Source organism: Oncorhynchus kisutch, linkage group LG14, assembly GCF_002021735.2.
Source record: "Oncorhynchus kisutch isolate 150728-3 linkage group LG14, Okis_V2, whole genome shotgun sequence".
NCBI classification, from domain to species: Eukaryota; Metazoa; Chordata; class Actinopteri; order Salmoniformes; family Salmonidae; genus Oncorhynchus; species Oncorhynchus kisutch.
In genome coordinates, this window is record NC_034187.2 from 24,080,091 (window position 1) to 24,101,134 (window position 21,044).

Sequence of the window (21,044 nt, forward strand, 5' to 3'; positions counted from 1 at the left end):
ACCAAAGAACATCAAGACAATTTTACATAACTATGGGTAAGATTGGAGTAAACATGGGCCAGCATCCCTGTAGAACGCTTTCGACACCTTGTGGAGTCCATGCCCTGAGGGAGGGGGGTGCAACTCAATATTAGGAAGGTGTTCCTAATGTTTGGTTTTCTCAGTGTATGAATCAACCTTCAATATTATTTATTTGTTTTACATCATCTATCTTAGATACCCGTAATATTTCGCTAGACGGCAGTGTGCCTTCACGACATATAATGTAGTGTTGACGAATGAGGAAGTGATTCTATTTCTCCGTGTTTTTCTGTTAAAGCAAATAGTATGGATATACTGACAAGATACATGTCTCTCCGCCCTAACAATGGGAGGGAGAAAGATTTTCCGCTGAATTGGGCCTTTCTCTTCCTCTCTGCTTAACGTTCCCCCGTTTGCACCCCCGCACAGTAGGTGGCAGAGTGCACTTTTAACATATGTTTGTGCCGTCATACCACACTATTTATGCGAGCTACAAACCAAATATATTGAGACTTTGGTGAGTATAGCCTCTCTTTTAAATGCAGATATAATTGGAAATGTTTTCGGACATGTCAGTTTCTATTTACAGCACGTTTACCAACATTATATGTACTAACGTTACAGCTTCGCTAGCTAGCTACTGCTTGTAATGCATACATACGCCTAACTAACTAGTAATGAGTCAGCTACTGGCTCTGTATTAAGATGTGTAGTTCTCCTTTTATGTTTCACATTATTTAAACCCCAGAAAACATTAACCTTGACCACTTGTAGACAGTAACCGAGCCTTTGACCATGACTCTCAGTTCCATTAAACATAGCTAATTGGACGAAGACGTCTTATGTGGGAGTTTGGTTAAGAGCCGCGACACTCAATCTGAACATTAACAGACGTAGTTTACGCCACGGTAAGGTTTTGGATGTATAAGGACCTTATCTTTCATATCAGCAAGAAGAAAACAAAGGTTACATTGATACACACCTTGATATGGTTCATGTTCCCACTAAGGCTATATATCCATGTTACAGCGCTTGTTTACAGAAAATAGACAAGTCAAGAGGTGACCACTTGTGCTAGTTAGCCATCTAGCATGCACCTGGCTGTGTAGTTTTGTTGGATGGAGGCACTCATAGCTGTATGGATCTGTACAAAACTGCTACAGTAAGTGTATCTCTTTTATTTGAAGGATTCATTCTCGTGGATGTAGGTTAAGGGCCATATGTTTCGAAAGCCGTATCGCAAGCAATGATCATTGACGTTTCTAAACGTTAAAACACTGCGTCGGGATTGTAGTTCACACGAGCCAGTCGTGGGCGAAGCTAATGGCTGAAAACTAGGGAGAAGGCAGATTTATTTGGTATTATTTCACCTTTATTTAACCAGGTAGGCCAGTTGAGAACAAGTTTTCATTTACAACTGTGACCTAGCCAGGATGAAGCAAAGCAGTGCGACAAAAACACAGAGTTACACATGGGATAAACAAACGTACAGTCAATTACAGAATAGAAAAATCTGTATACAGTATGTGCAAATGAAGTAAGGAGGTAAGGCAATAAATAGGCCAATAGTGACGAAGTAATTACAATGTAGCAATTTACACTGGAGTGATAGATGTGCAGATGAGGATGTGCTAGTATAAATACTGGTGTGCAAAAGAGCAGAAAAACAAATATGGGGATGAGGTAGGTAGTTGGTTGGATGGGCTATTTACAGATGGGCTGTGTACAGCTGCAGCATCGGTAAGCTGCTCTGACAGCTGACGCTTAAAGTTAGTAAGGGAGATAAGTCTCCAACTTAAGTGATTTTTGCAATTAGTTCCAGTCATTAGCAGCAGAGAACTGGAAGGAAAGGCGGCCAAAGGGGTGTTGGCTTTGGGGATGACCAGTGAAATATACCTGCAGGAGCGCAGTGGGTGTTGCTATGGTGACCAGTGAGCTGAGATAAGGTGGAGCTTTACCTAGCAAAGACTTATAGATGACCTGCAGCCAGTGTAGAGCTGTTGGCCGGGGTTGGGGTAGCTAGGTGGAAAGCATGGCCAGCCTTAGAGAAATGCTTATTGAAATTCTCAATTTATCATGGATTTATCAGTGGTGACAGTGTTTCCAAGTCTCATTGCTGTGGGCAGCTGGGAGGAGGTGTTCTTATTCTCCATGGACTTTAGTGTCCCAAAACTTTTTGGAATTAGTGCTGAATAACGCCTAGTGATGACAGCTGTCAAAATGTCATTTTATTGAACCTTTATTTTATCAGGGAGTCATACTAAAACTATGGTCTCTTTCACAGATGAGCCCTGAATTACAGAAAATATTTGTGTTGTAAAGTCTGGTCTCGAGACCAGTCTCGGTATTGTCTCTGTGTCAGATACATTTGTACTCGTCTCAGACAGTGAGGATGTAATTTCTTCCCGAGTCCCATTGTCGGCTAATAAAACTGCTTCATTTTATTTTCTACATTGTAGAATAGTGAAGACATCAAAACTATTAAATAACACATGGAATCATGTAGTAACTTTTTTTTTTAAACAAAACAAAATATAATTTATATTTGAGATTCTTCAAAGTAGCCACACTTTGCACACTCTTGGTATTCTCTCAACCAGCTTCACCTGGAATGCTTGGAGTTCCCACATGCTGAGCACTTGTTGGCTGCTTTTCCTTTACTCTGCGGTCCAACTCATCCCAAACCATCTCAATTGGGTTGAGGTCGGGAGATTGTGGAAGCCAGGTTTTATTTATTTATTTTTACTTAATCTTATTTAACTAGGTCATCTGATGCAGCACTCATCACTCTCATTCTTGGTCAAATAGCCCTTACACAGCCTGGAGGTGTTTTGGGTAATTTTCCTGTTGAAAAACAAATGATAGTCCCATTAAGCGCAAACCAAATGGGATAGCGTATTGCTGCAGGATGCTGTGGTAGTCATGCTGGGTAAGTGTGCCTTGAATTATAAATCAATCACCAACTGTGTCACCAGCAAAGCACCCGCCATACCATCACACCACCTACATGCATCATGAGAACCACACATGCGGTTCTTGAATGAGTAAGTGTGCCAACTTTTTTGACTGGTACTGTATATATTCCTTTCTTGAAACATGAATATCTTAACAAATCTTAATGTTTGCGCAGTAGTGAACCAATAGTCCTTCAGAGTGTGACAGGTTCGTGATTTTGAAAATACAGTCAACATTGCTTATACACACTACTTAGTACCTACTGATGCGTATGAAAGGAATGTAGTGGCGGTATAGGGCATATCAATTATGTATTACAATAGAGAAATCATGCACAAAGTAGCCTTCGCAATCCATGTGAAATATATTAACATGCGCGCCGCACACACAGCCTACTTTCAGCGGAATAAATCAAATCACATTTTATCAGTCACATGCGCCCCTAATCAACAATGCAGTTAAAAGAAATAAAAATAACAAGTAATTAAAGAGCAGCAGTAAAATAACAATAGCGAGACTATATACAAGGGGAAACCGGTACAGAGTCAATGTGCTGGGACAGTGGATAGTCGAGGTAATATGTACATTAGGTAGTTATTAAAGTGACTATGCATAGATAATAAACAGAGTAGCAGTGGTGTAAAAGAGGGGGGGGGGGCAATGCAAATAGCCTGGGGAGCCATTTGATTAAATGTTCAGGAGTCTTATGGGTTGGGGGTAGAAGCTGTTTAGAAGCCTCTTGGACCTAGACATGGTGCTCCGGTACCGCTTGTGTTGCGGTAGCAGAGAGAACAGTCTATGACTAGGGTGGCTGGAGTCTTTGACAATTTTTAGGGCCTTCCTTTGACACCATATCATTTAGTTTACTTGATAGCTACCTACACAAATAGCTAGCTAGAATAAAGTGTTAATAACAAGAACTTAACTTTGGTAAGACCGCTTTAAGTTTCCCTGCATTAAAGTCCCCGGCCACTAGGTGCGCCAACTCTGCGTGAGCGTTTTCCTGTTTGCTTATGGTGGAATACAGCTCATTGAGTGCGGTCTTCGTGCCAGACTCAGTCTGTGGTGGTATGTAGACAGCTATAAAAAGTACAGATGTAAACTCTCTAGGTAGATAGTGTGGTCTACAGCTTATCATGAAATACTCTATCTCAGGTGAGCAAAACCTTGGGACTTTCTTAGATATCCTGCACCAGCTGTTAATTACAAAAATACATAGTCTGCCGCCCCTTGTCTTACCAGACGCCACTGTTCTACCCTGCTGATACAGCGTATAACCAGCCAGCTGTATGTTGATAATGTCGTCGTTCAGCCACGACTCTGTGAAATAATCTATTACAGTTTTGAATGTCCCTTTAGTAGTTTAATCTTCCGTGTAGGTTATCCATTTTATTTTCCAAAGTTTGCACGTTTGCTAGCAGAATGGAAGGCAGTGGGGGTTTATTTGATCGCCCACAAATTCTCAGAAGCCTACCCCCAGGTCCCCTTTTCTCAGCCTTCTCTTCATGCAAATGACGGGGATCTGGGCCTGTTCCCGGGAAAGCAGTATGTCATTCTCGGCAGACTCGTTAACGGGGGGCGGGGGGGGAAGGATTCTGCCAGTTCGTGGTGAGTAATCGCAGTTCTGATGTCCAGAAGTTAATTTCGGTCATAAGAGACGGTGGAAGCATTATGTACAAAATAAGTTAAAGAAACAAACAAAAAATACATTGGATAGGAGCATGTAAAACGTCAGCCGCCTTCTCCGGCGCAATCTTATTTACACTTTAGGCATTTATCAGACGCTCTATCCAGAGCGACTTACAGTGGTGAGTGCATATATTTTTGTACTGGTCCCCACCACCCTGGCATTATAAGCGCCATGCTCTACCAACTGATCCAAATGGGGCATCTGCAGGCATCAGCAGTGCTCAACAGTTTTTTTTTGCATGGAGCAGCTCACAGAAGAATGACATCGGTAGCTGGTAGGGTAGGAAATATGTTTAAATTTATATCTACCAGTAAATGCTAACTAAGACAACAATGGGTATGCAAATCAGGTATTGAAAAAGTTTAGTCTGAAGTGTTGGTTAGGCTATTTGTGATGCTCAATTGTCATCATGCTGTTTGCATCAGGGGCATAGACATCAATGAATCAAATGTATTTAGGAAGCCCTTTTTACATCAGCTGATGTCAGTGCTATTTTCTTTTTTTATTTCACCTTTTATATAACCAGGTAGGCAAGTTGAGAACAAGTTCTCATTTACAATTTTGACCTGGCCAAGATGAAGCAAAGCAGTTCGACACATACGACACAGAGTTACACATGGAGTAAAACAAACACACAGTCAATAATACAGTAGAAACAAGTCTATATATGATGTAAGCAAATGAGGTGAGATAAGGGAGGTAAAGGCAAAAAAAGGCTATGTAAATACCTTTATTTAACCAGGCAAGTCAGTTAAGAACAAATTCTTATTTTCAATGACGGCCTAGGAACAGTGGGTTAACTGCCTGTTCAGGGGCAGAACGACAGATTTGTACCTCGTCAGCTCGGGGGTTTGAACTTGCAACCTTCCGGTTACTAGTCCAACGCTCTAACCACTAGGCTACCCAATATAGCAAGTAAACCACTGGAATGGTAGATTTGCAGTGGATGAATGTGCAAAGTAGAAATAAAAAATAATGGGGTGCAAAGGAGCTAAATAAATAAATAAAATAAATACAGTAGGGAAAGAGGTAGTTGTTTGGGCTAAATTATAGGTGGGCTATGTACAGGTGCAGTAATCTGTGAGCTGCTCTGACAGTTGGTGCTTAAAGCTAGTGAGGGAGATAAGTGTTTCCAGTTTCAGAGATTTTTGTAGTTCGTTCCAGTCATTGGCAGCAGAGAACTGGAAGGAGAGGCGGCCAAAGGAGGAATTAGCTTTGGGGGTGACCAGAGAGATATACCTGCTGGAGCGCGTGCTACAGGTGGGTGATGCTATGGTGACCAGCGAGCTGAGATAAGGGGGGACTTTACCTAGCAGGGTCTTGTAGATGACATGGAGCCAGTGGGTTTGGCGACTAGTATGAAGCGAGGGCCAGCCAACGAGAGTGAACAGGTCACAATGGTGGGTAGTATATGGGGCTTTGGTGACAAAACGGATTGCACTGTGATAGACTGCATCCAATTTGTTGAGTAGGATTGGTAGGATGGTCAGTTTTACAAGGGTATGTTTGGCAGCATGAGTGAAGGATGCTTTGTTGCGAAATAGGAAGCCAATTCTAGATTTAACTTTGGATTGGAGATGTTTTGATGTGGGTCTGGAAGGAGAGTTTACAGTCTAACCAGACACCTAGGTATTTGTAGTTGTCCACGTATTCTAAGTCAGAGCTGTCCAGAGTAGTGATGTTGGACAGGCGGGCAGGTGCTGGCAGCGATCGGTTGAAGAGCATGCATTTAGTTTTACTTGTATTTAAGAGCAATTGGAGGCCACGGAAGGAGAGTTGTATGGCGTTGAAGCTTGCCTGGAGGGTTGTTAACACGGTGTCCAAAGAAGGGCCAGAAGTATACAGAATGGTAGAGGTGGATCAGAGACTCACCAGCAGCAAGAGCGACATCATTGATGTATACAGAGAAGAGAGTCGGTCCAAGAATTTAACCCTGTGGCACCCCCAGAGACTTCCAGAGGTCCGGACAGCAGACCCTCAGAGTTCAGTGTGTCAAATCGATCAGAGAAGTAGTTGATGAACCAGGAGAGGCAATCATTTGAGAAACCAAGGCTGTCGAGTCTGCCGATGAGGATGTGGTGATTGACAGAGTTGAAAGCCTTGGTCAGATCAATGAATACGGCTGCACAGTAATGTTTCTTATCGATGGCGGGTTAAGATATCGTTTAGGACCTTGAGCGTGGCTGAGGTGCACCCATGACCAGCTCTGAAACCAGATTGCATAGCAGAGAAGGTATGGTGAGATTCGAAATGGTCGGTAATCTTTTTGTTGACTTGGCTTTCGAAGACCTTAGAAAGGCAGGTTAGGATAGAAATAGGCCTGTAGCAGTTTGGGTCAAGAGTGTCCCCCCCCTTTGAAGAGGGGGATGACCGCAGCTGCTTTCCAATTTTTGGGAATCTCAGACGACACGAAAGAGAGGTTGAACAGGCTAGTAATAGGGGTGGCAACAATTTCGGCAGTTAATTTTAGAAAGAAAGGGTCCAGATTGTCTAGCCCGGCTGATTTGTAGGGGTCCAGATTTTGCAGCTCTTTCAGAACATCAGCTGACTGGATTTGGGAGAAGGAGAAATGGGGAAGGCTTGGGGAAGTTGCTGTGGGGGGTGCAGTGCTGTTGACCGGGGTAGGAGTAGCCAGGTGGAAAGCATGGCCAGCCGTAGAAAAATGCTTATTGAAATTCTCAATTATAGTGGATTTATCAGTGGTGACAGTGTTTCCTATCTTCAGTGCAGTGGGCAGCTGGGAGGAGGTGTACTTATTCTTCATGGCCTTTACAGTGTCCCAGAACTTTTTTGAGTTAGTGTTGCAGGAAGCAAATTTCTGCTTGAAACCTGTCTACTTCGATTACGGAGCACTCTCGTCTGTGTGCCAGAGCGCAGAACTGATGAATTTACGAACGCGGAACACCTGCTGAATATGACCGATATCAGTAAACGTAGGGGGGGGAGGGGTTATAGTTAGTCAAGAACGCTGTAGATGACATGTAAGCAGCCTAACCAGCTCTACTGCGCCGAGTAAAATGGTCAGAGGTGAGGTGTTCTCATTTGTGTCTGGGAGTAGCAAGCTAGCCAACTTTAGCCAGTTAGCTTGGGTGGTTGTTTGGGACAAGCATGCATTGGCAGGCAAGCTACAGAAGGAAGAGTAGGTTACAATTTCCTATGGTTTATCGTTGCAATTTTGACGGCCAACTAGACGAAAAAGTTTGAGAGTGTTTATCTAATGTTCCTTAATTAGATTTGAGCTTATCTTGCTCTGGCTTGCTCATAACAGAGGGACAGAGTACCTTTTCATGGTTGTTTGGTCAATAGGACTGTAAAGTTCCAAAATGTAAGAGGACTCCTGTGGTGTTTTACATATTTGCAGAAATCCATTCGGGTGTATTTTGTGGCTTTTGGCGAATGCGTTCTAATGATTTAAAGTCGCGCTGTTCAACTGCCTGTAAACACACAGTTCAGTTCAAAGTGAATGAAGGCAGCCGCGGGTGGCACATGGCTTGTTTGTAATGGTCTACTGTCACTCTGATTGGCTACAGCGCACCGGTCTGAGTGTTTTTATTCGGTATTATTTGCTGCAGTGTCTTAATTGTCCAAATGCACGGCCACTTTCCCACTCTATATTGCTATAGAATTTTCACAAATGCCTTCCCAAACATTCTAGGAATTTATGAAAATGACTAAGTGGTCGCTTGTCAGACCATTTTAAAGTGTCCTTCTTTCTGGGGGTGTATATGAACAGATTTGAGTAAGGTTTCATATTGCTAAAATGCTGTCCGTTCCACTTCAACTGCAACAATGTTTCACATGCACACAAGGTATTTTCAAATAGATGTCTAACTGCAAGCATGCTGCAGTAAAAAAAATCCAGTTCCACTCACCAGATGATGATCATTTGAAACTTAGCTTTCAAAAAGAAATTAACAAATTAGCAACAACATCCTCTTTGATAACACCTGCTGCAGCCGCTGCAAACTAGCTAGCTAGACCTTGTAAAAACTGATGCTCGCTATTGCCCAATGACCTATTGGCCTTCAAGAAGGCAGAAGTTTCTGTATGTTTTTGTAAAAACGGTCCCACTTATTAAGTCAAAATGTGATTGGTTGATTCCACTGTCACTCCCAAAAAAATTAGCTAATACAGTTGAGCATTTCACTTAAGGTCTACACCTGTTGTATTTGGCATATGTGACAAAAGATTTGATTTGAATGGCAGATGCCTTTTATCTAGCTTCTGATGGCTTAGCCAATGGCTGACTTGGATAGCTAGATGTATCTCCCCAGAGACCAGCACAGAAAAATCCTTATTGGATATGTTTTTTTCTCTTTAGTGTTAAACCTTTCCAACAAAACTAAAGAGATTAAATCAGAACATCATTGAAAGTAATTATAATTATTGTTCCCTGCTGTGTTTGGGTTAATAATAATTCATAGAGTGGCTCTATTTTCCCTCAGCATGCATTGTTTCACTATATAGAATCCATATGAACACAGAAATACTGGACATTTTGAACTCTTATTATGGTGATTTGACAATTACAATCATGGTCTTGACTCCGACTCGATTTGCTCCCGAACACAACACTGGAAAATACAGACCAATTTGTTTAATATTTTAGATAGTTAAAAGGTATTATGTCTTGTGTGGACTTATACGCTATGAGACTAAACTTGCTGGATGGAGATTTGTATTTATGAAGGTGCAAGAGTTCAATATTGTTAGTTTGTGGGATGGATTCTTTGTATGACATCTATTTTCTCTTCCTATAAGATAGCTTGAACAATAAATAGATGTATAATTCTACCAGCCAGGCGTGATCTACGTTCCACCTTTCTGGTCTTCCAACCCACCCCCAGGTACAGTAACAACATGTCTTCTGGCCCACCTCAGTCGCCCGCAGTGGCTAAGACAGAGGTGACTGTCGAAGGAGAATGCCCTCTCCTCGCCGCCACCTTTGCCTACTGGGACAACATCCTAGGCCCGCGAGTGCGCCACATCTGGGCTCCCAGGTGTGAGCAGCCGCTGTTGCTGAGTGACGGTGAAGTCACCTTCCTGGCCAATCACACGCTGAACGGGGAGATTCTGCGCAGCGCCGAGTGTGGAGCGGTGGACGTCAAGTTCTTTGTCCTAGCTGAGAAGGGCGTCATCATTGTCTCGCTGATCTTTGACGGCGAGCTGAAGGGTGACAAGAACACGTGTGCCCTGTCCATTATTCTTCCACAGACAGAGCTGGCCTTCTACCTGCCCCTGCACACTGTCTGTGTGGAGAGGCTCAAACACATAATCCGCAAGGGACGCATCTGGATGCAGAAAGTAAGTGTTCAGATTTAAGTTCCAAGTCTATCCCCTACTAGGCCACCCCCTTAAGGCAGTGTTTCTCAATCCATCACTAGGGAAATTGATTTATCATTATAGCCCAGTACTATCACCTGAATCACCTAGCCTGCCATGCCGGTATTTGTCATTGACATACAGGGCTACAACATAATTTCTGTGCTGACATCAGAGATTGTCCCCATCATGGAGCTGCTGTCCTCCATGAAGACACACAGTGTCCCAGAGGACATAGATGTGAGTATCAGAAGCCATCGTGCATATTTGGCAACACTTTCATCGTGCAAAAAATATAGTAAAGCTCATTATACTCTGCAGACCCATTTATGTTGCAACTTTGCTTTTAACAGTTAGTGGGGTCTGAAATTGACAACATTGATGAAGATTAGCAAAAATTACTGAATAAAATGAATAATTCAAATACTGTATACTATATTGTATGCTCAAAAAAAAGGGAAATATTTTTTTTACTAATACAATTTCTGAGATTTTGAACTATTGACACCCCTGTCTTCAATACCTCACCTTACAAGGATAACGGCACTGAGCCTTTTTATAAAATGCTTTGAGTTGGAGAACACATTCACATCCACATAGCCTGGTTCCTCTCTAGGTTTCTTCCTAGGTATTGGCCTTTCTAGGGAGTTTTTCCTAGCCACCGTGCTTCTACACCTGCATTGCTTGCTGTTTGGGGTTTTAGGCTGGGTTTCTGTACAGCACTTTGAGATATCAGCTGATGTACGAAGGGCTATATAAATAAATTTGATTTGATTTGGATGGATCTTAGACTATTTCTCCTTCCAGATCCTTGATATCCTACATCTGGGTTAATGGACTGGACTGTCCTCTTCAACAGGTTTTCAATCAGACCTGGGCAGGGGGGCTGGCTAACAACTGATGAGTGTGAAATAACACAAGCGTAGACCAAAATTGACCTTTCTCCAGGGAAATGACCCAGGACTTTTATTCAGGGAACGAAACAACAGAATGCGTCAATAGCGCTGGGTAGCAATTACAACCAAACCAAAACCTAGCTCGTCTTTGAGCCTTTCTACACAGGTCTTCCGGCCCCTATCTGCTACTGGACATCTAAGCTGTTTACCGGCGTATCCAACAAAAGACAACAGAAATCCAACAGTATTGTCCTTACTTGGGTCAGGTCTACAGCCAAGTAACATCCGGTAGGTTCCTGTCCAGTGTGGGTTTGATATCCTTCCCAGTGTTGGAGGGCCCTGCATGTCAGCTTTTTTTACATTTCTTTTTTTACCTTTATTTAACTAGGCAAGTCAGTTAAGAACAAATTCTTATTTTCAATGACTGCCTAGGAACAGTGGGTTAACTGCCTTGTTCAGGGGCAGAACGACAGACATACCTCGTCAACTCGGGGATTCGATCCAGCAACTTTTCGGTTACTGGCCCAACACTCTAACCACTACGCTCCGGCAGCTCTTGCCATTACGGCAGCTCTTGCCGCTCCAGACCTAAAAACTGATCTGGCCAAAGCCAGATTAAAACAGCCACCACCCAATCTCCAAGTAGTTATATCAAGTAGTAGTTTTCTCAATCTGTATTCAAATAGTTTAAAAAAGTAATACTTTCTGAGATGCATATTCAAATAGTTTTAAAAAGTAGTTATTTTTTGGGATCTATAATCAAGTAGTTGTTCCCCTGGAAAAAGTTACTTTCCACAAAGCATAGTTAACTATAGTTATCTCAGGTCTTGAAAACCCCATGTTTTTAATTGAAGAAGGTAGTTCATACGCATGGACGAAGGATATTAAGGATCTGGAAGAATTCTGTATGGAGGAATGGTCTAAGATCCCTCACAATTGTGTTCTCCAACTCATAAAACATTTTAGAAAAAGGCTCCATGCTGTTATCCTCGCAAGGTGAGGTATTGAAAACGGGTGTCAATCATTTTTACCCCTACCTTTTTGAAAAAGATTATTACTTGTAAAACAAAATCTCTTCTCTGAGCAATTATGTTAGTATAATATACACTGCTCAAAAAAATAAAGGGAACACTTAAAACAACACAATGTAACTCCAAGTCAATCACACTTCTGTGAAATCAAACTGTCCACTTAGGAAGCAACACTGATTGACAATTAATTTCACATGCTGTTGTGCAAATGGGATAGACAACAGGTGTAAATTATAGGCAATTAGCAAGACACCCCCAATAAAGGAGTGGTTCTGCAGGTGGTGACTACAGACCACTTCTCAGGTCCTATGATTCCTGGCTGATGTTTTGGTCACTTTTGAATGCTGGCGGTGCTTTCACTCTAGTGGTAGCATGAGACGGAGTCTACAACCCACACAAGTGGCTCAGGTAGTGCAGCTCATCCAGGATGGAACATCAATGCGAGCTGTGGCAAGAAGGTTTGCTGTGTCTGTCAGCGTAGTGTCCAGAGCATGGCGGCGCTACCAGGAGACAGGCCAGTACATCAGGAGATGTGGAGGAGGCTGTAGGAGGGCAACAACCCAGCAGCAGGACCGCTACCTCCGCCATTGTACAAGGAGGAGCAGGAGGAGCACTGCCAGAGCCCTGCAAAATGACCTCCAGCAGGCCACAAATGTGCATGTGTTTGCTCAAACGGTCAGAAACAGACTCCATGAGGGTGGTATGATGGCCCGACGTCCACAGGTGGGGGTTGTGCTTACAGCCCAACACCGTGCAGGACGTTTGGCATTTTCCAGAGAACACCAAGATTAGCAAATTTGCCACTGGTGCCCTGTGCTCTTCACAGATGAAAGCAGGTTCACACTGAGCACATGTGACAGTCTGGAGACGCCGTGGAGAACGTTCTGCTGCCTGCAACATCCTCCAGCATGACCGGTTTGGCGGTGGGTCAGTCATGGTGTGGGGTGGCATTTCTTTGGGGGGCTGCACAGCCCTCCATGTGCTCGCCAGAGGTAGCCTGACTGCCATTAGGTACCGGGATGAGATCCTCAGACCCCTTATGAGACCATATGCTGGTGCGGTTGGCCCTGGGTTCCTCCCAATGCAAGACCATGCTAGACCTCATGTGGCTGGAGTGTGTCAGCAGTTCCTGCAAGAGGAAGGCATTGATGCTATGGACTGGCCCGCCCGTTCCACAGACCTGAATCCAATTGAGCACATCTGGAACATCATGTCTCGCTCCATCCACCACAGACTGTCCAGGAGTTGGCGGATGCTTTAGTCCAGGTCTGGGAGGAGATCCCTCAGTAGACCATCCGCCACCTCATCAGGAGCATGCCCAGGCGTTGTAGGGAGGTCATACAGGCACGTGGAGACCACACACACTACTGAGCCTCATTTTGACTTGTTTTAAGGACATTACATCAAAGTTGGATCAGCCTTTAGTGTGGTTTTCCACTTTAATTTTGTGTGACTCCAAATCCAGACCTCCATGGGTTGATAAATTTGATTTATATTGATCATTTTTGTGATTTTTTTTTTTTTTTGTCAGCACATTCAACTATGTAAAGAAAAAAGTATTTAATAAAAATATTGAATTCATTCAGATCTTATTGTTCCCTTTGTTTATTTTTGAGCAGTGTAATTGCCCCCCCTTTTTTTGAGCATAATTTTTTTAATAGTCATTTTTGCTCATCTTTATCAAAGCTGTCAATAATTTCTGCCCCCACTGTATGTCCATGAGAAGGAGACTATTAGGCCTGCAGTTCACTGTCACATTATCACATGGGTATCCAAGAATGATATCCAACTAGTTTCACTGATATGTTAAGTCTTGCACAGCTTTCATTACCAGGCAAAAACCCCAGTTGAAAATGAAACTAAAACTTCAAAGCCTTTCTGTGGAAAAGAAAGCTGAAGGTTCTAACCAATGAGGCTCCACTGAAGCTTTAATTATCTTTTTGATGTTCATCAATGAGATGTGCAAAGTCACACACAATTCCACAATAATTTGAGGATTAGACTACTCAAATTCGGGCAATAACTACTCTCTGTCTCACCACATTTACAGTAGGCAAACATTTTTTATCTTGTCGTTCATATTGAGGACTATTTCACCAAAGAACTCTTGTTTGTTCCAACTGTGTTAGATCAAGGACACCATCCTAAATGATGACGACATTGGAGACAGCTGCCATGAAGATTTCCTGCATAAGTAAGCACTTTTATTGCAGGTTTATCTGCTTCATTCTGAAAATTGGAAGCATCTGCCTGTAAGTTGTCTACCTGTTTTTTAATATTATTATATATTTTTTTTTACAGTACCCAGAACCATTCTGTGACTATTTAACCATAGGAAAAGTATAAATACTGCAATGCAGTGTTGACTAAATTGAGCTCTGAGACTGATAAGTAATCTCTATTAACTAATGTTGCCAACAAGTGGAAAACCCTGCACATTCTCAAGAAACAACCTTGAGTGCCCCTGCTTTTCTTTTTGTGGGATAGTCACAGGGTTTAAAAAAAATGTTTTACTCTCCTTCAGGTTAACAGCTTTTCTCTCCTTTTTTATCCAAACTGGGCAGGTCCATTAGGTACACATTGCTTACCTTGCACACTATATTTGTGATGAGATTGTAGTTATCAGCGGAATGCAGTTATGCACCCCTTGACAAATCTGTCTAAACATCATTATCTTAACTGCCTGTGGAGATGACAAATACACTGCAAGTCATAATTTCTTTACTCAGCTTTTAAGTGTTCTTGCAGTAGTCAGGAAACACTTATGTCACTTTAGAGACTTATATTAAAGTAATGTTTTTATGACAAACACGTGGACACATTTTAATACATTTTAATGTTGCTCATGTTCTCATTATGCTAAATTAATATCAAGTGACTATTCCTTGTCATTAATTTTAAAAAATACACACAAATGAAATTGCCTCCGTCTCTCAGGGCCATCAGTTCTCATCTCCAAACGTGTGGCTGCTCCATGGTGGTCGGAAGCAACCCAGACAAAGTCAACAAGGTACTGACAGGCTGCCAATACTCTGTGCTTAACACATACAGTAGCCAATGTATGCATGTATCAGCATATGCATTCACACTCATGCACACAGTAGTTGTATAACATTTTTATATACACAGGCATGTCTGCATATGTTATTGTGTATCTACAAAAAAATTGCAGCATACAAAATCTGACATTACAGGTTAACACGCGCACACACCCACACTCCCATCCAAATCCTTTCTCCCTCACTAAAATGCGGATGTGTTGTGAGGTATTCCACATTGATATTTGTGTTTTCTTGTGCTCTAGATAGTGCGAACACTGAGCCTTTTCCTCACCCCTGCTGAGAGGAAGTGCTCTCGGCTCTGTAAAGCTGACTCCTCTTTCAAGTACGACACAGGACTGTTTGTACAAGGCCTCCTCAAGGTACCACGCCACTCTAAATTACAGTTCTCTAATGCTGGTCCTGGAGAGCCAGTGGATGTGCAGGCAATTGTTGTATATATTTTTTTTAGCACTAACGCACTAAAAACAATCTTCGGTCCAATGTGTTCAATGAGGGTTACTTAATTTTGTTTTCTCACATCTTGATTATCCCATTGTAAGTGCATGAAAATTAATAGTCATGCAAAGTAAGTATTTTATTTCAAACCAAGGCCTCAAATGAACAAAAGGCCATAGCTTAACAGACTGCCAGTTTGGCATTGTGATCCCCCTCATTACTCTCCCCCTCCTTTCTCCAAACCAAGGACTCCACGGGCAGCTTTGTCTTGCCCTTCCGCCAGGTGCTGTACTCGCCCTACCCGACCACGCACATCGACGTGGACATCAACACGGTGAAGCAGATGCCACCCTGCCATGAGCACACGTACAACCAGCGCCTCTACATGCGCTCGGAGCTCAGCACACTCTGGAAGGCAGCCAGCGAGGATGACATCGCCCCCGACGCTGTCATTCACAATGATGAGTCCTTCACCCCCAATCTGTATGCTTTCTTCTCTCCTGGTCTGTTATTCCAATTAAATTGGAATTGCCTGTGTTTATTTAGATGCCTTAACAACATTGATTGATTTATTTCATATGTATCAAATTTGTATGTCTTGTTTACATTAACGTTCATGAAAGATGTGGATGTTAATTCTGTTTTTGTGACCACTAAAAGCTCCACTCTTTTCTCAGAAATATTTTTCAGGATGTTATGCATAAAGACACTCTGGTGAAGTTATTTATAGATGAGGTAAGACACCAGAAATAAGGAAGCAACAATATTTGTGGTGCTGAAAAATGGTCTCCTCATGTCGCCCTTTTGTTGGCTTATCAGGGCCAACAATAATAATTGATTCTCGGTGTTGTTCCCAGGTGTTCATGCTGAAGCCAGGCCTCAATCTGCGAAGTACTTACTTAGCCCAGTTCTTGCTGATCCTTCACAGGAAGGCTCTCGCGCTACTCAAATATATTGAAGATGAAACGTAAGTTACCTCCTGCTATGGAAGCAGATGTAATTGGTTTCAATAGGACTTTTGTCTCAGCACAGCAGGACACCGTGTAATACAACTTTTTTATGTTTGAATTCCCCACCCTCAGGCAAAAGGGAAAGAAGCCTTTCCGCTCCTTGCGCAGCTTGAAGACAGACCTCGACCTGATGGTGGAAGGCGACCTGAATATTGTCATGGCTTTTGCTGAGAAGCTGAGGGCTGGACTACACTCCTTTGTATTTGGGAAGCCATTCTACACCAGTGTACAGGAGCGAGACGTGCTCATGAGTTTTTGACTCTTTTACTCTTATCCTCATGACTTATGTTTGTTTCTTATCTTTAATTATTTCTTATTATTGTAGCATTGTCAATAAGGAACCTGCAAGTAAGCATTTCATTGGACGGTGTATACCAAGGTTATTATAGTAAACTAAAATAAAACCTAAAATTGTAAAAACAATATAGTAAACAAATAATAACATATGCTGAAACGTATAATTTACTGCAAAACGAACTAAAATGGAAGCCATCATAAATTATTTGTTTATTTCCCCTTCTAAACAAATCTAATACGATGTAACCTTTTTTTCTAATGGGGTTTTTGAGCTTCTGAATATGGTGGTTAAGTACTGCCAGTAAATGCTGACGTTTCAAATCGGCTTAGTTTGTGCATTGCTATCACTAGCTAACAGGGAAGAAATCTGAGGGCAAGCGCAGAGCCGGACTGGGCTAAGCTAGAACAGCTTGTAAAGTTGGAGCCGTTCACAATCTACAACGACAAACTTCAGACTGGGAGCCAGTTGCTGTCTGATGTGGTGCTGTGCCTTCTCACTTGCAATCTACTACTACTGGGGGAGAGAGTGAGAAAGTCACCTCTAGCAAGGATGGCTGTTTATCCTAAGCTGTGGCACTGGATCTGGTTGTTGCCCCTGCATCCCAAGAGTTCGTGGAGAGAATATTCTTTGTCCGTGGGCAACTGTCATCAGGCTTGAGAAACCGAACGACCACCTCTCTGGAACGCAGTCTTCTTGAAGATGAACCAGAATCTTGTTTGGTGGAGCAGAAACACACACAAGCTGGCTGGCTTTGAACTGATAGATTTGTGAATGTGTTGCTTATGTTTTTGCTGTTGCAGCCATTTTTATTAACCTATTTGAAGGGCTTAGTCAGTGATACATGTTTAATATTACATAAACATAACATGTCAAATGTGCCATGACTTCATTTGTTTTTTCCTTTCTGTCAGGTAAAGGTACTTGATTCTTATATCTGCTACTAAATTTAAAAAAGCATTGGATTTGTGTTAACATGGGCAAGAGTTTCCTTCCACCATAATTCTTGCACCAGTCTTGGTGTTTATCCTTTTAAATCCAAGTCACATTAGGATTGATTTATAATTTAAACCTAACCAAACCTATCTCCTGGACATGGAGTTGTATGGAGTCCTCTAGTGTAGGGTTTCCAAATCTCAGTCCTGGGCCATAGACTTGATCCCTCTTGATGAACCGGTTGGAGTCATGATAGCCGGGTCATCGGGTGGGATCAGCCAATTAAGTTTACTTGTTAAGAAGAAAATGTACTATTTCAATATGGAGAAGTGACACCCCCCCCCCCCCCAACTAACTATAGACCCACAACACAAATGGCTCCTGTTTTTATCAAACAAACTAAAGAAAAACTAGTAAACCAAGTCTGATCTAACAAACTGAATTTCAAATGAAAAACAATAGAAATAACATTAAATTCCAAAACTATAATAACCTTGACGTATACCATGCGTATCCTGTACATACAACTAATAAAACTTACCCATTTCAAGATGTGATAGTTAAGACATTTACATGTGATTTGTCCAAAAGCTGCCTTTTATTAGGGAGAGATTTTCTGTCCACTAAACAGTGTTTGAAATGTGCAAAAACAATACAGAATTTCCAAAGGTCCACATTTCAGATGTTGAATTTTTGGAGGATCTCTGTCCCATTTAAAAGTCCAAACACTCAATGTCTTATTGAAAGCGTGAGTCTGGTGTCTTCAGTGTCTGTGTGGTACAACGAGCACTTGGCGGGACTTCTTTATTTATGAAACTTGAATGTTTGGATACCTTTCATATCAATGTTAGCACACTGATTGTACAACATGTTTAATTATATGTAGGAAATCTAGAGTTAATGTAGTCTTTCTGTTGACTGACAGACTAGAACAGCCATGTCTAGGTTAAGAACCATAATTGCCCTTTTCAGTGCCAATACTTCACGCTTACATGGTAGCCAATTGTAGAGCTTTAGGTTGGCAAAATGATAATTACAAGAGGGACAACTTCATCTGATGCACGTATGGTCAACACACCCTCTGGTTTTGTTATAATGAACCATTTGCATGGGATATGGTCTGTAGTCTTGAATTTGAGCACATTGCAATTATGGATATGTACTGTAGGTCTGAGCATGCATGCTGATTGTTGACAAGAGACAGGTTATTTTTAGTAATTGTTTTTCACATGTACGTCTTGATGTGTATAGAATGAATTATTAACTTAACTTATGAGGTATATTGTGATACACCAGATCATATCGGTATCATGTCTAACCATACTTGTTATCATATAGTTGCCATTTGATGACATGATTCTAAATGCATCTTAATGTTTTATCGTATAGCATCTTTGACTCATCAACTTTGACTCAGGTGGCCTTAACTTATTTTCTCACAAACATTCATTGGCAGATGTGGTTTATGGTGTATGCCAATGAAACCTTAATATTGTTCACCCCACTGGCCTTCATGCTGATGCAGTGTTCAAATGTTATTCTAACATTTGTCAATGCATCCATGATGATGATAAATAAATGTGTCAATACAAAATGGTATGCATATTTACTAAAATTAGTTTACACATTTACTGGTCTTACAGAATGTGCATAGAAACGATGTCTAAATGATTTTACTTATGTAAATAAGGCATCCTTTTTATTTTTAATACATTTGCAAAAATGTTTAACCTGTTTCACTTATTAGGGGGTATTGTGTGTAGATTGAGGAAAAACATTAATTTAATCAAATTTTAGAACAAGGCTATAATTTAACAAAATGTGAAAAAGGTCAAGGGGTCTGAATACTTTCCAAATGTGCTGTAAACAGTACATTACATAAGACAATGTAAAAAGACATTGATTGTAAGATCAAACATTTCATACATAATCGTATTAGATCAGGGTTCATCAACTAGATTCAGCCGCGGGACAATTTTTTCTTGATCAGATAGCTGGGGGGCCAGATTGACCGCAAGAAGCCTAAACATATGTAATATTTGACTAAAACAACCATTTCAAACTTTGATTACATTTGAGGACATTGCCTTGCTTAGGGTGCCGTCTTTCAGATGGGACGTTAAAACAGGTGTCCTGACTGTGGTCATTCAAAATCCCATGGCACTTATTGTAAGAGTAGGGGTGCCTGGAGAAGTGGGTAAAGTTCAAAGTTCATACATAAACGCATTAGATCAGGGATCATCAACTAGATTCAAAATAGCCTATAGCCAAAATCCCACCATAGAAACGTGGAGGAAATTATTGTTTTGCGTTCCCCTGTTCTATTGGTTTAATTTCAACTTTATTTCATTGTCTAGCAGCCAAAGGCATTATCCTAATCATATTAGCAACCCATGATAGTTGTTGCATCTTTAAATCCCCCCTCTTTCTAACGGACATTTCCATCTCTGTCCATGAAACCACTTGCATGTGCGGTGCGAATTTTAGAACGGTATTTTCCCGAAAATTGCATTTTGGAACGTTGACGCTTAGACCTACTGCCGTGTGTACATTTCTGCGACTAATTAAGACATAATAGTTTATCAACATGTTAAGCTAAACATTCCGATCTGTTCTATCAGCCCTATTGATTGATACGCGTATACCTTCACTACTTTGATAAGTATCAGTGGCTACACTGAAAAATAAGCGGTTATACCTGATTACACCCGCCACTACAATATTGGGGTGTCCACCCTGGTCTCGACTAAATTCCCAACCTAGCCACCTAATCATCCCCCTCATTCCTAAATGACATATATCACTCCTTACCTCGCCACCTGATCTATGGTGAGCGTTCTGGAACAAAAATGATTGCCATGCATCACTTAAATGTGTGCTACACATTGTGATGGTGGATGAGGGGAGTTTCCCCCTACTATGTAAAGCAATTTGAGTACCTCAGCTGGTAGACAAGTGCTATATATAGAGCACCTTTTTGATTTTTATATAAAAATCCAATCAATTATTATTTATATACAATCACGAATGTCTCTTATGCCTAGGACTATTTGGGAACATATTTCCTAATTTAAAAATAAATTGGAGCTGATTCTGGGTTTTTTACAGTATTATATCCAAAAATGATATTCCACAAAAGTTGTATTTTTATTTATTTTGCGCTTACACGGCGGGACAAATAAAACGACCAACGGGGCAAATTCGGTTCGTGGGCCGCCAGTTGGGAAACCCTGCATTAGATAGTACTCAGGTCGTGCATAATAATAAAAACATTACAGTTGATACGCTGAAATTAATATCAATCTTCAAAGTGGGTTGTACTTTGTCAAATCCCTTGTCTCAATTGGTTGATTTATCGCCCACGATTTACCCATTGGTCGAATGTTGGGTT

General features: G+C 41.5%; 1 protein-coding gene across 3 annotated transcripts; it reads left to right on the plus strand.

Moving 5' to 3' along the window:
* Positions 1-162: 162 nt before the first annotated feature.
* On the plus strand, positions 163-18,329 carry c9orf72 (C9orf72-SMCR8 complex subunit). 3 transcript variants are annotated; one of them, XM_031788046.1, is made up of 11 exons: positions 580-929; positions 1,051-1,183; positions 9,514-9,970; positions 10,133-10,228; positions 14,045-14,109; positions 14,853-14,925; positions 15,220-15,336; positions 15,660-15,895; positions 16,090-16,147; positions 16,270-16,379; positions 16,495-18,329. In XM_031788046.1, the coding sequence occupies exons 2-11, from the start codon at positions 1,140-1,142 to the stop codon at positions 16,679-16,681; spliced, it is 1,443 nt and encodes a 480-aa protein (XP_031643906.1). In that variant the 5' UTR covers positions 580-929; positions 1,051-1,139; the 3' UTR covers positions 16,682-18,329. The 3 variants fall into 3 exon arrangements, with proteins under 3 accessions (XP_020356911.1, XP_031643906.1, XP_031643907.1); XM_020501322.2 differs by lacking the exons at positions 580-929; positions 1,051-1,183 and adding an exon at positions 163-538; XM_031788047.1 differs by lacking the exon at positions 1,051-1,183.
* Positions 18,330-21,044: the final 2,715 nt, after the last annotated feature.

Bases quoted from the DNA above. Each gene is read 5' to 3' on its own strand.
- c9orf72 (XM_020501322.2), top strand. From the start codon at position 477: ATGTTTGTGCCGTCATACCACACTATTTATGCGAGCTACAAACCAAAT. The intron at 15,337-15,659 runs GTACCACGCCAC...CTCCAAACCAAG, and splicing joins TTGTACAAGGCCTCCTCAAG to GACTCCACGGGCAGCTTTGT. The intron at 15,896-16,089 runs GTATGCTTTCTT...CTCTTTTCTCAG, and splicing joins GAGTCCTTCACCCCCAATCT to AAATATTTTTCAGGATGTTA.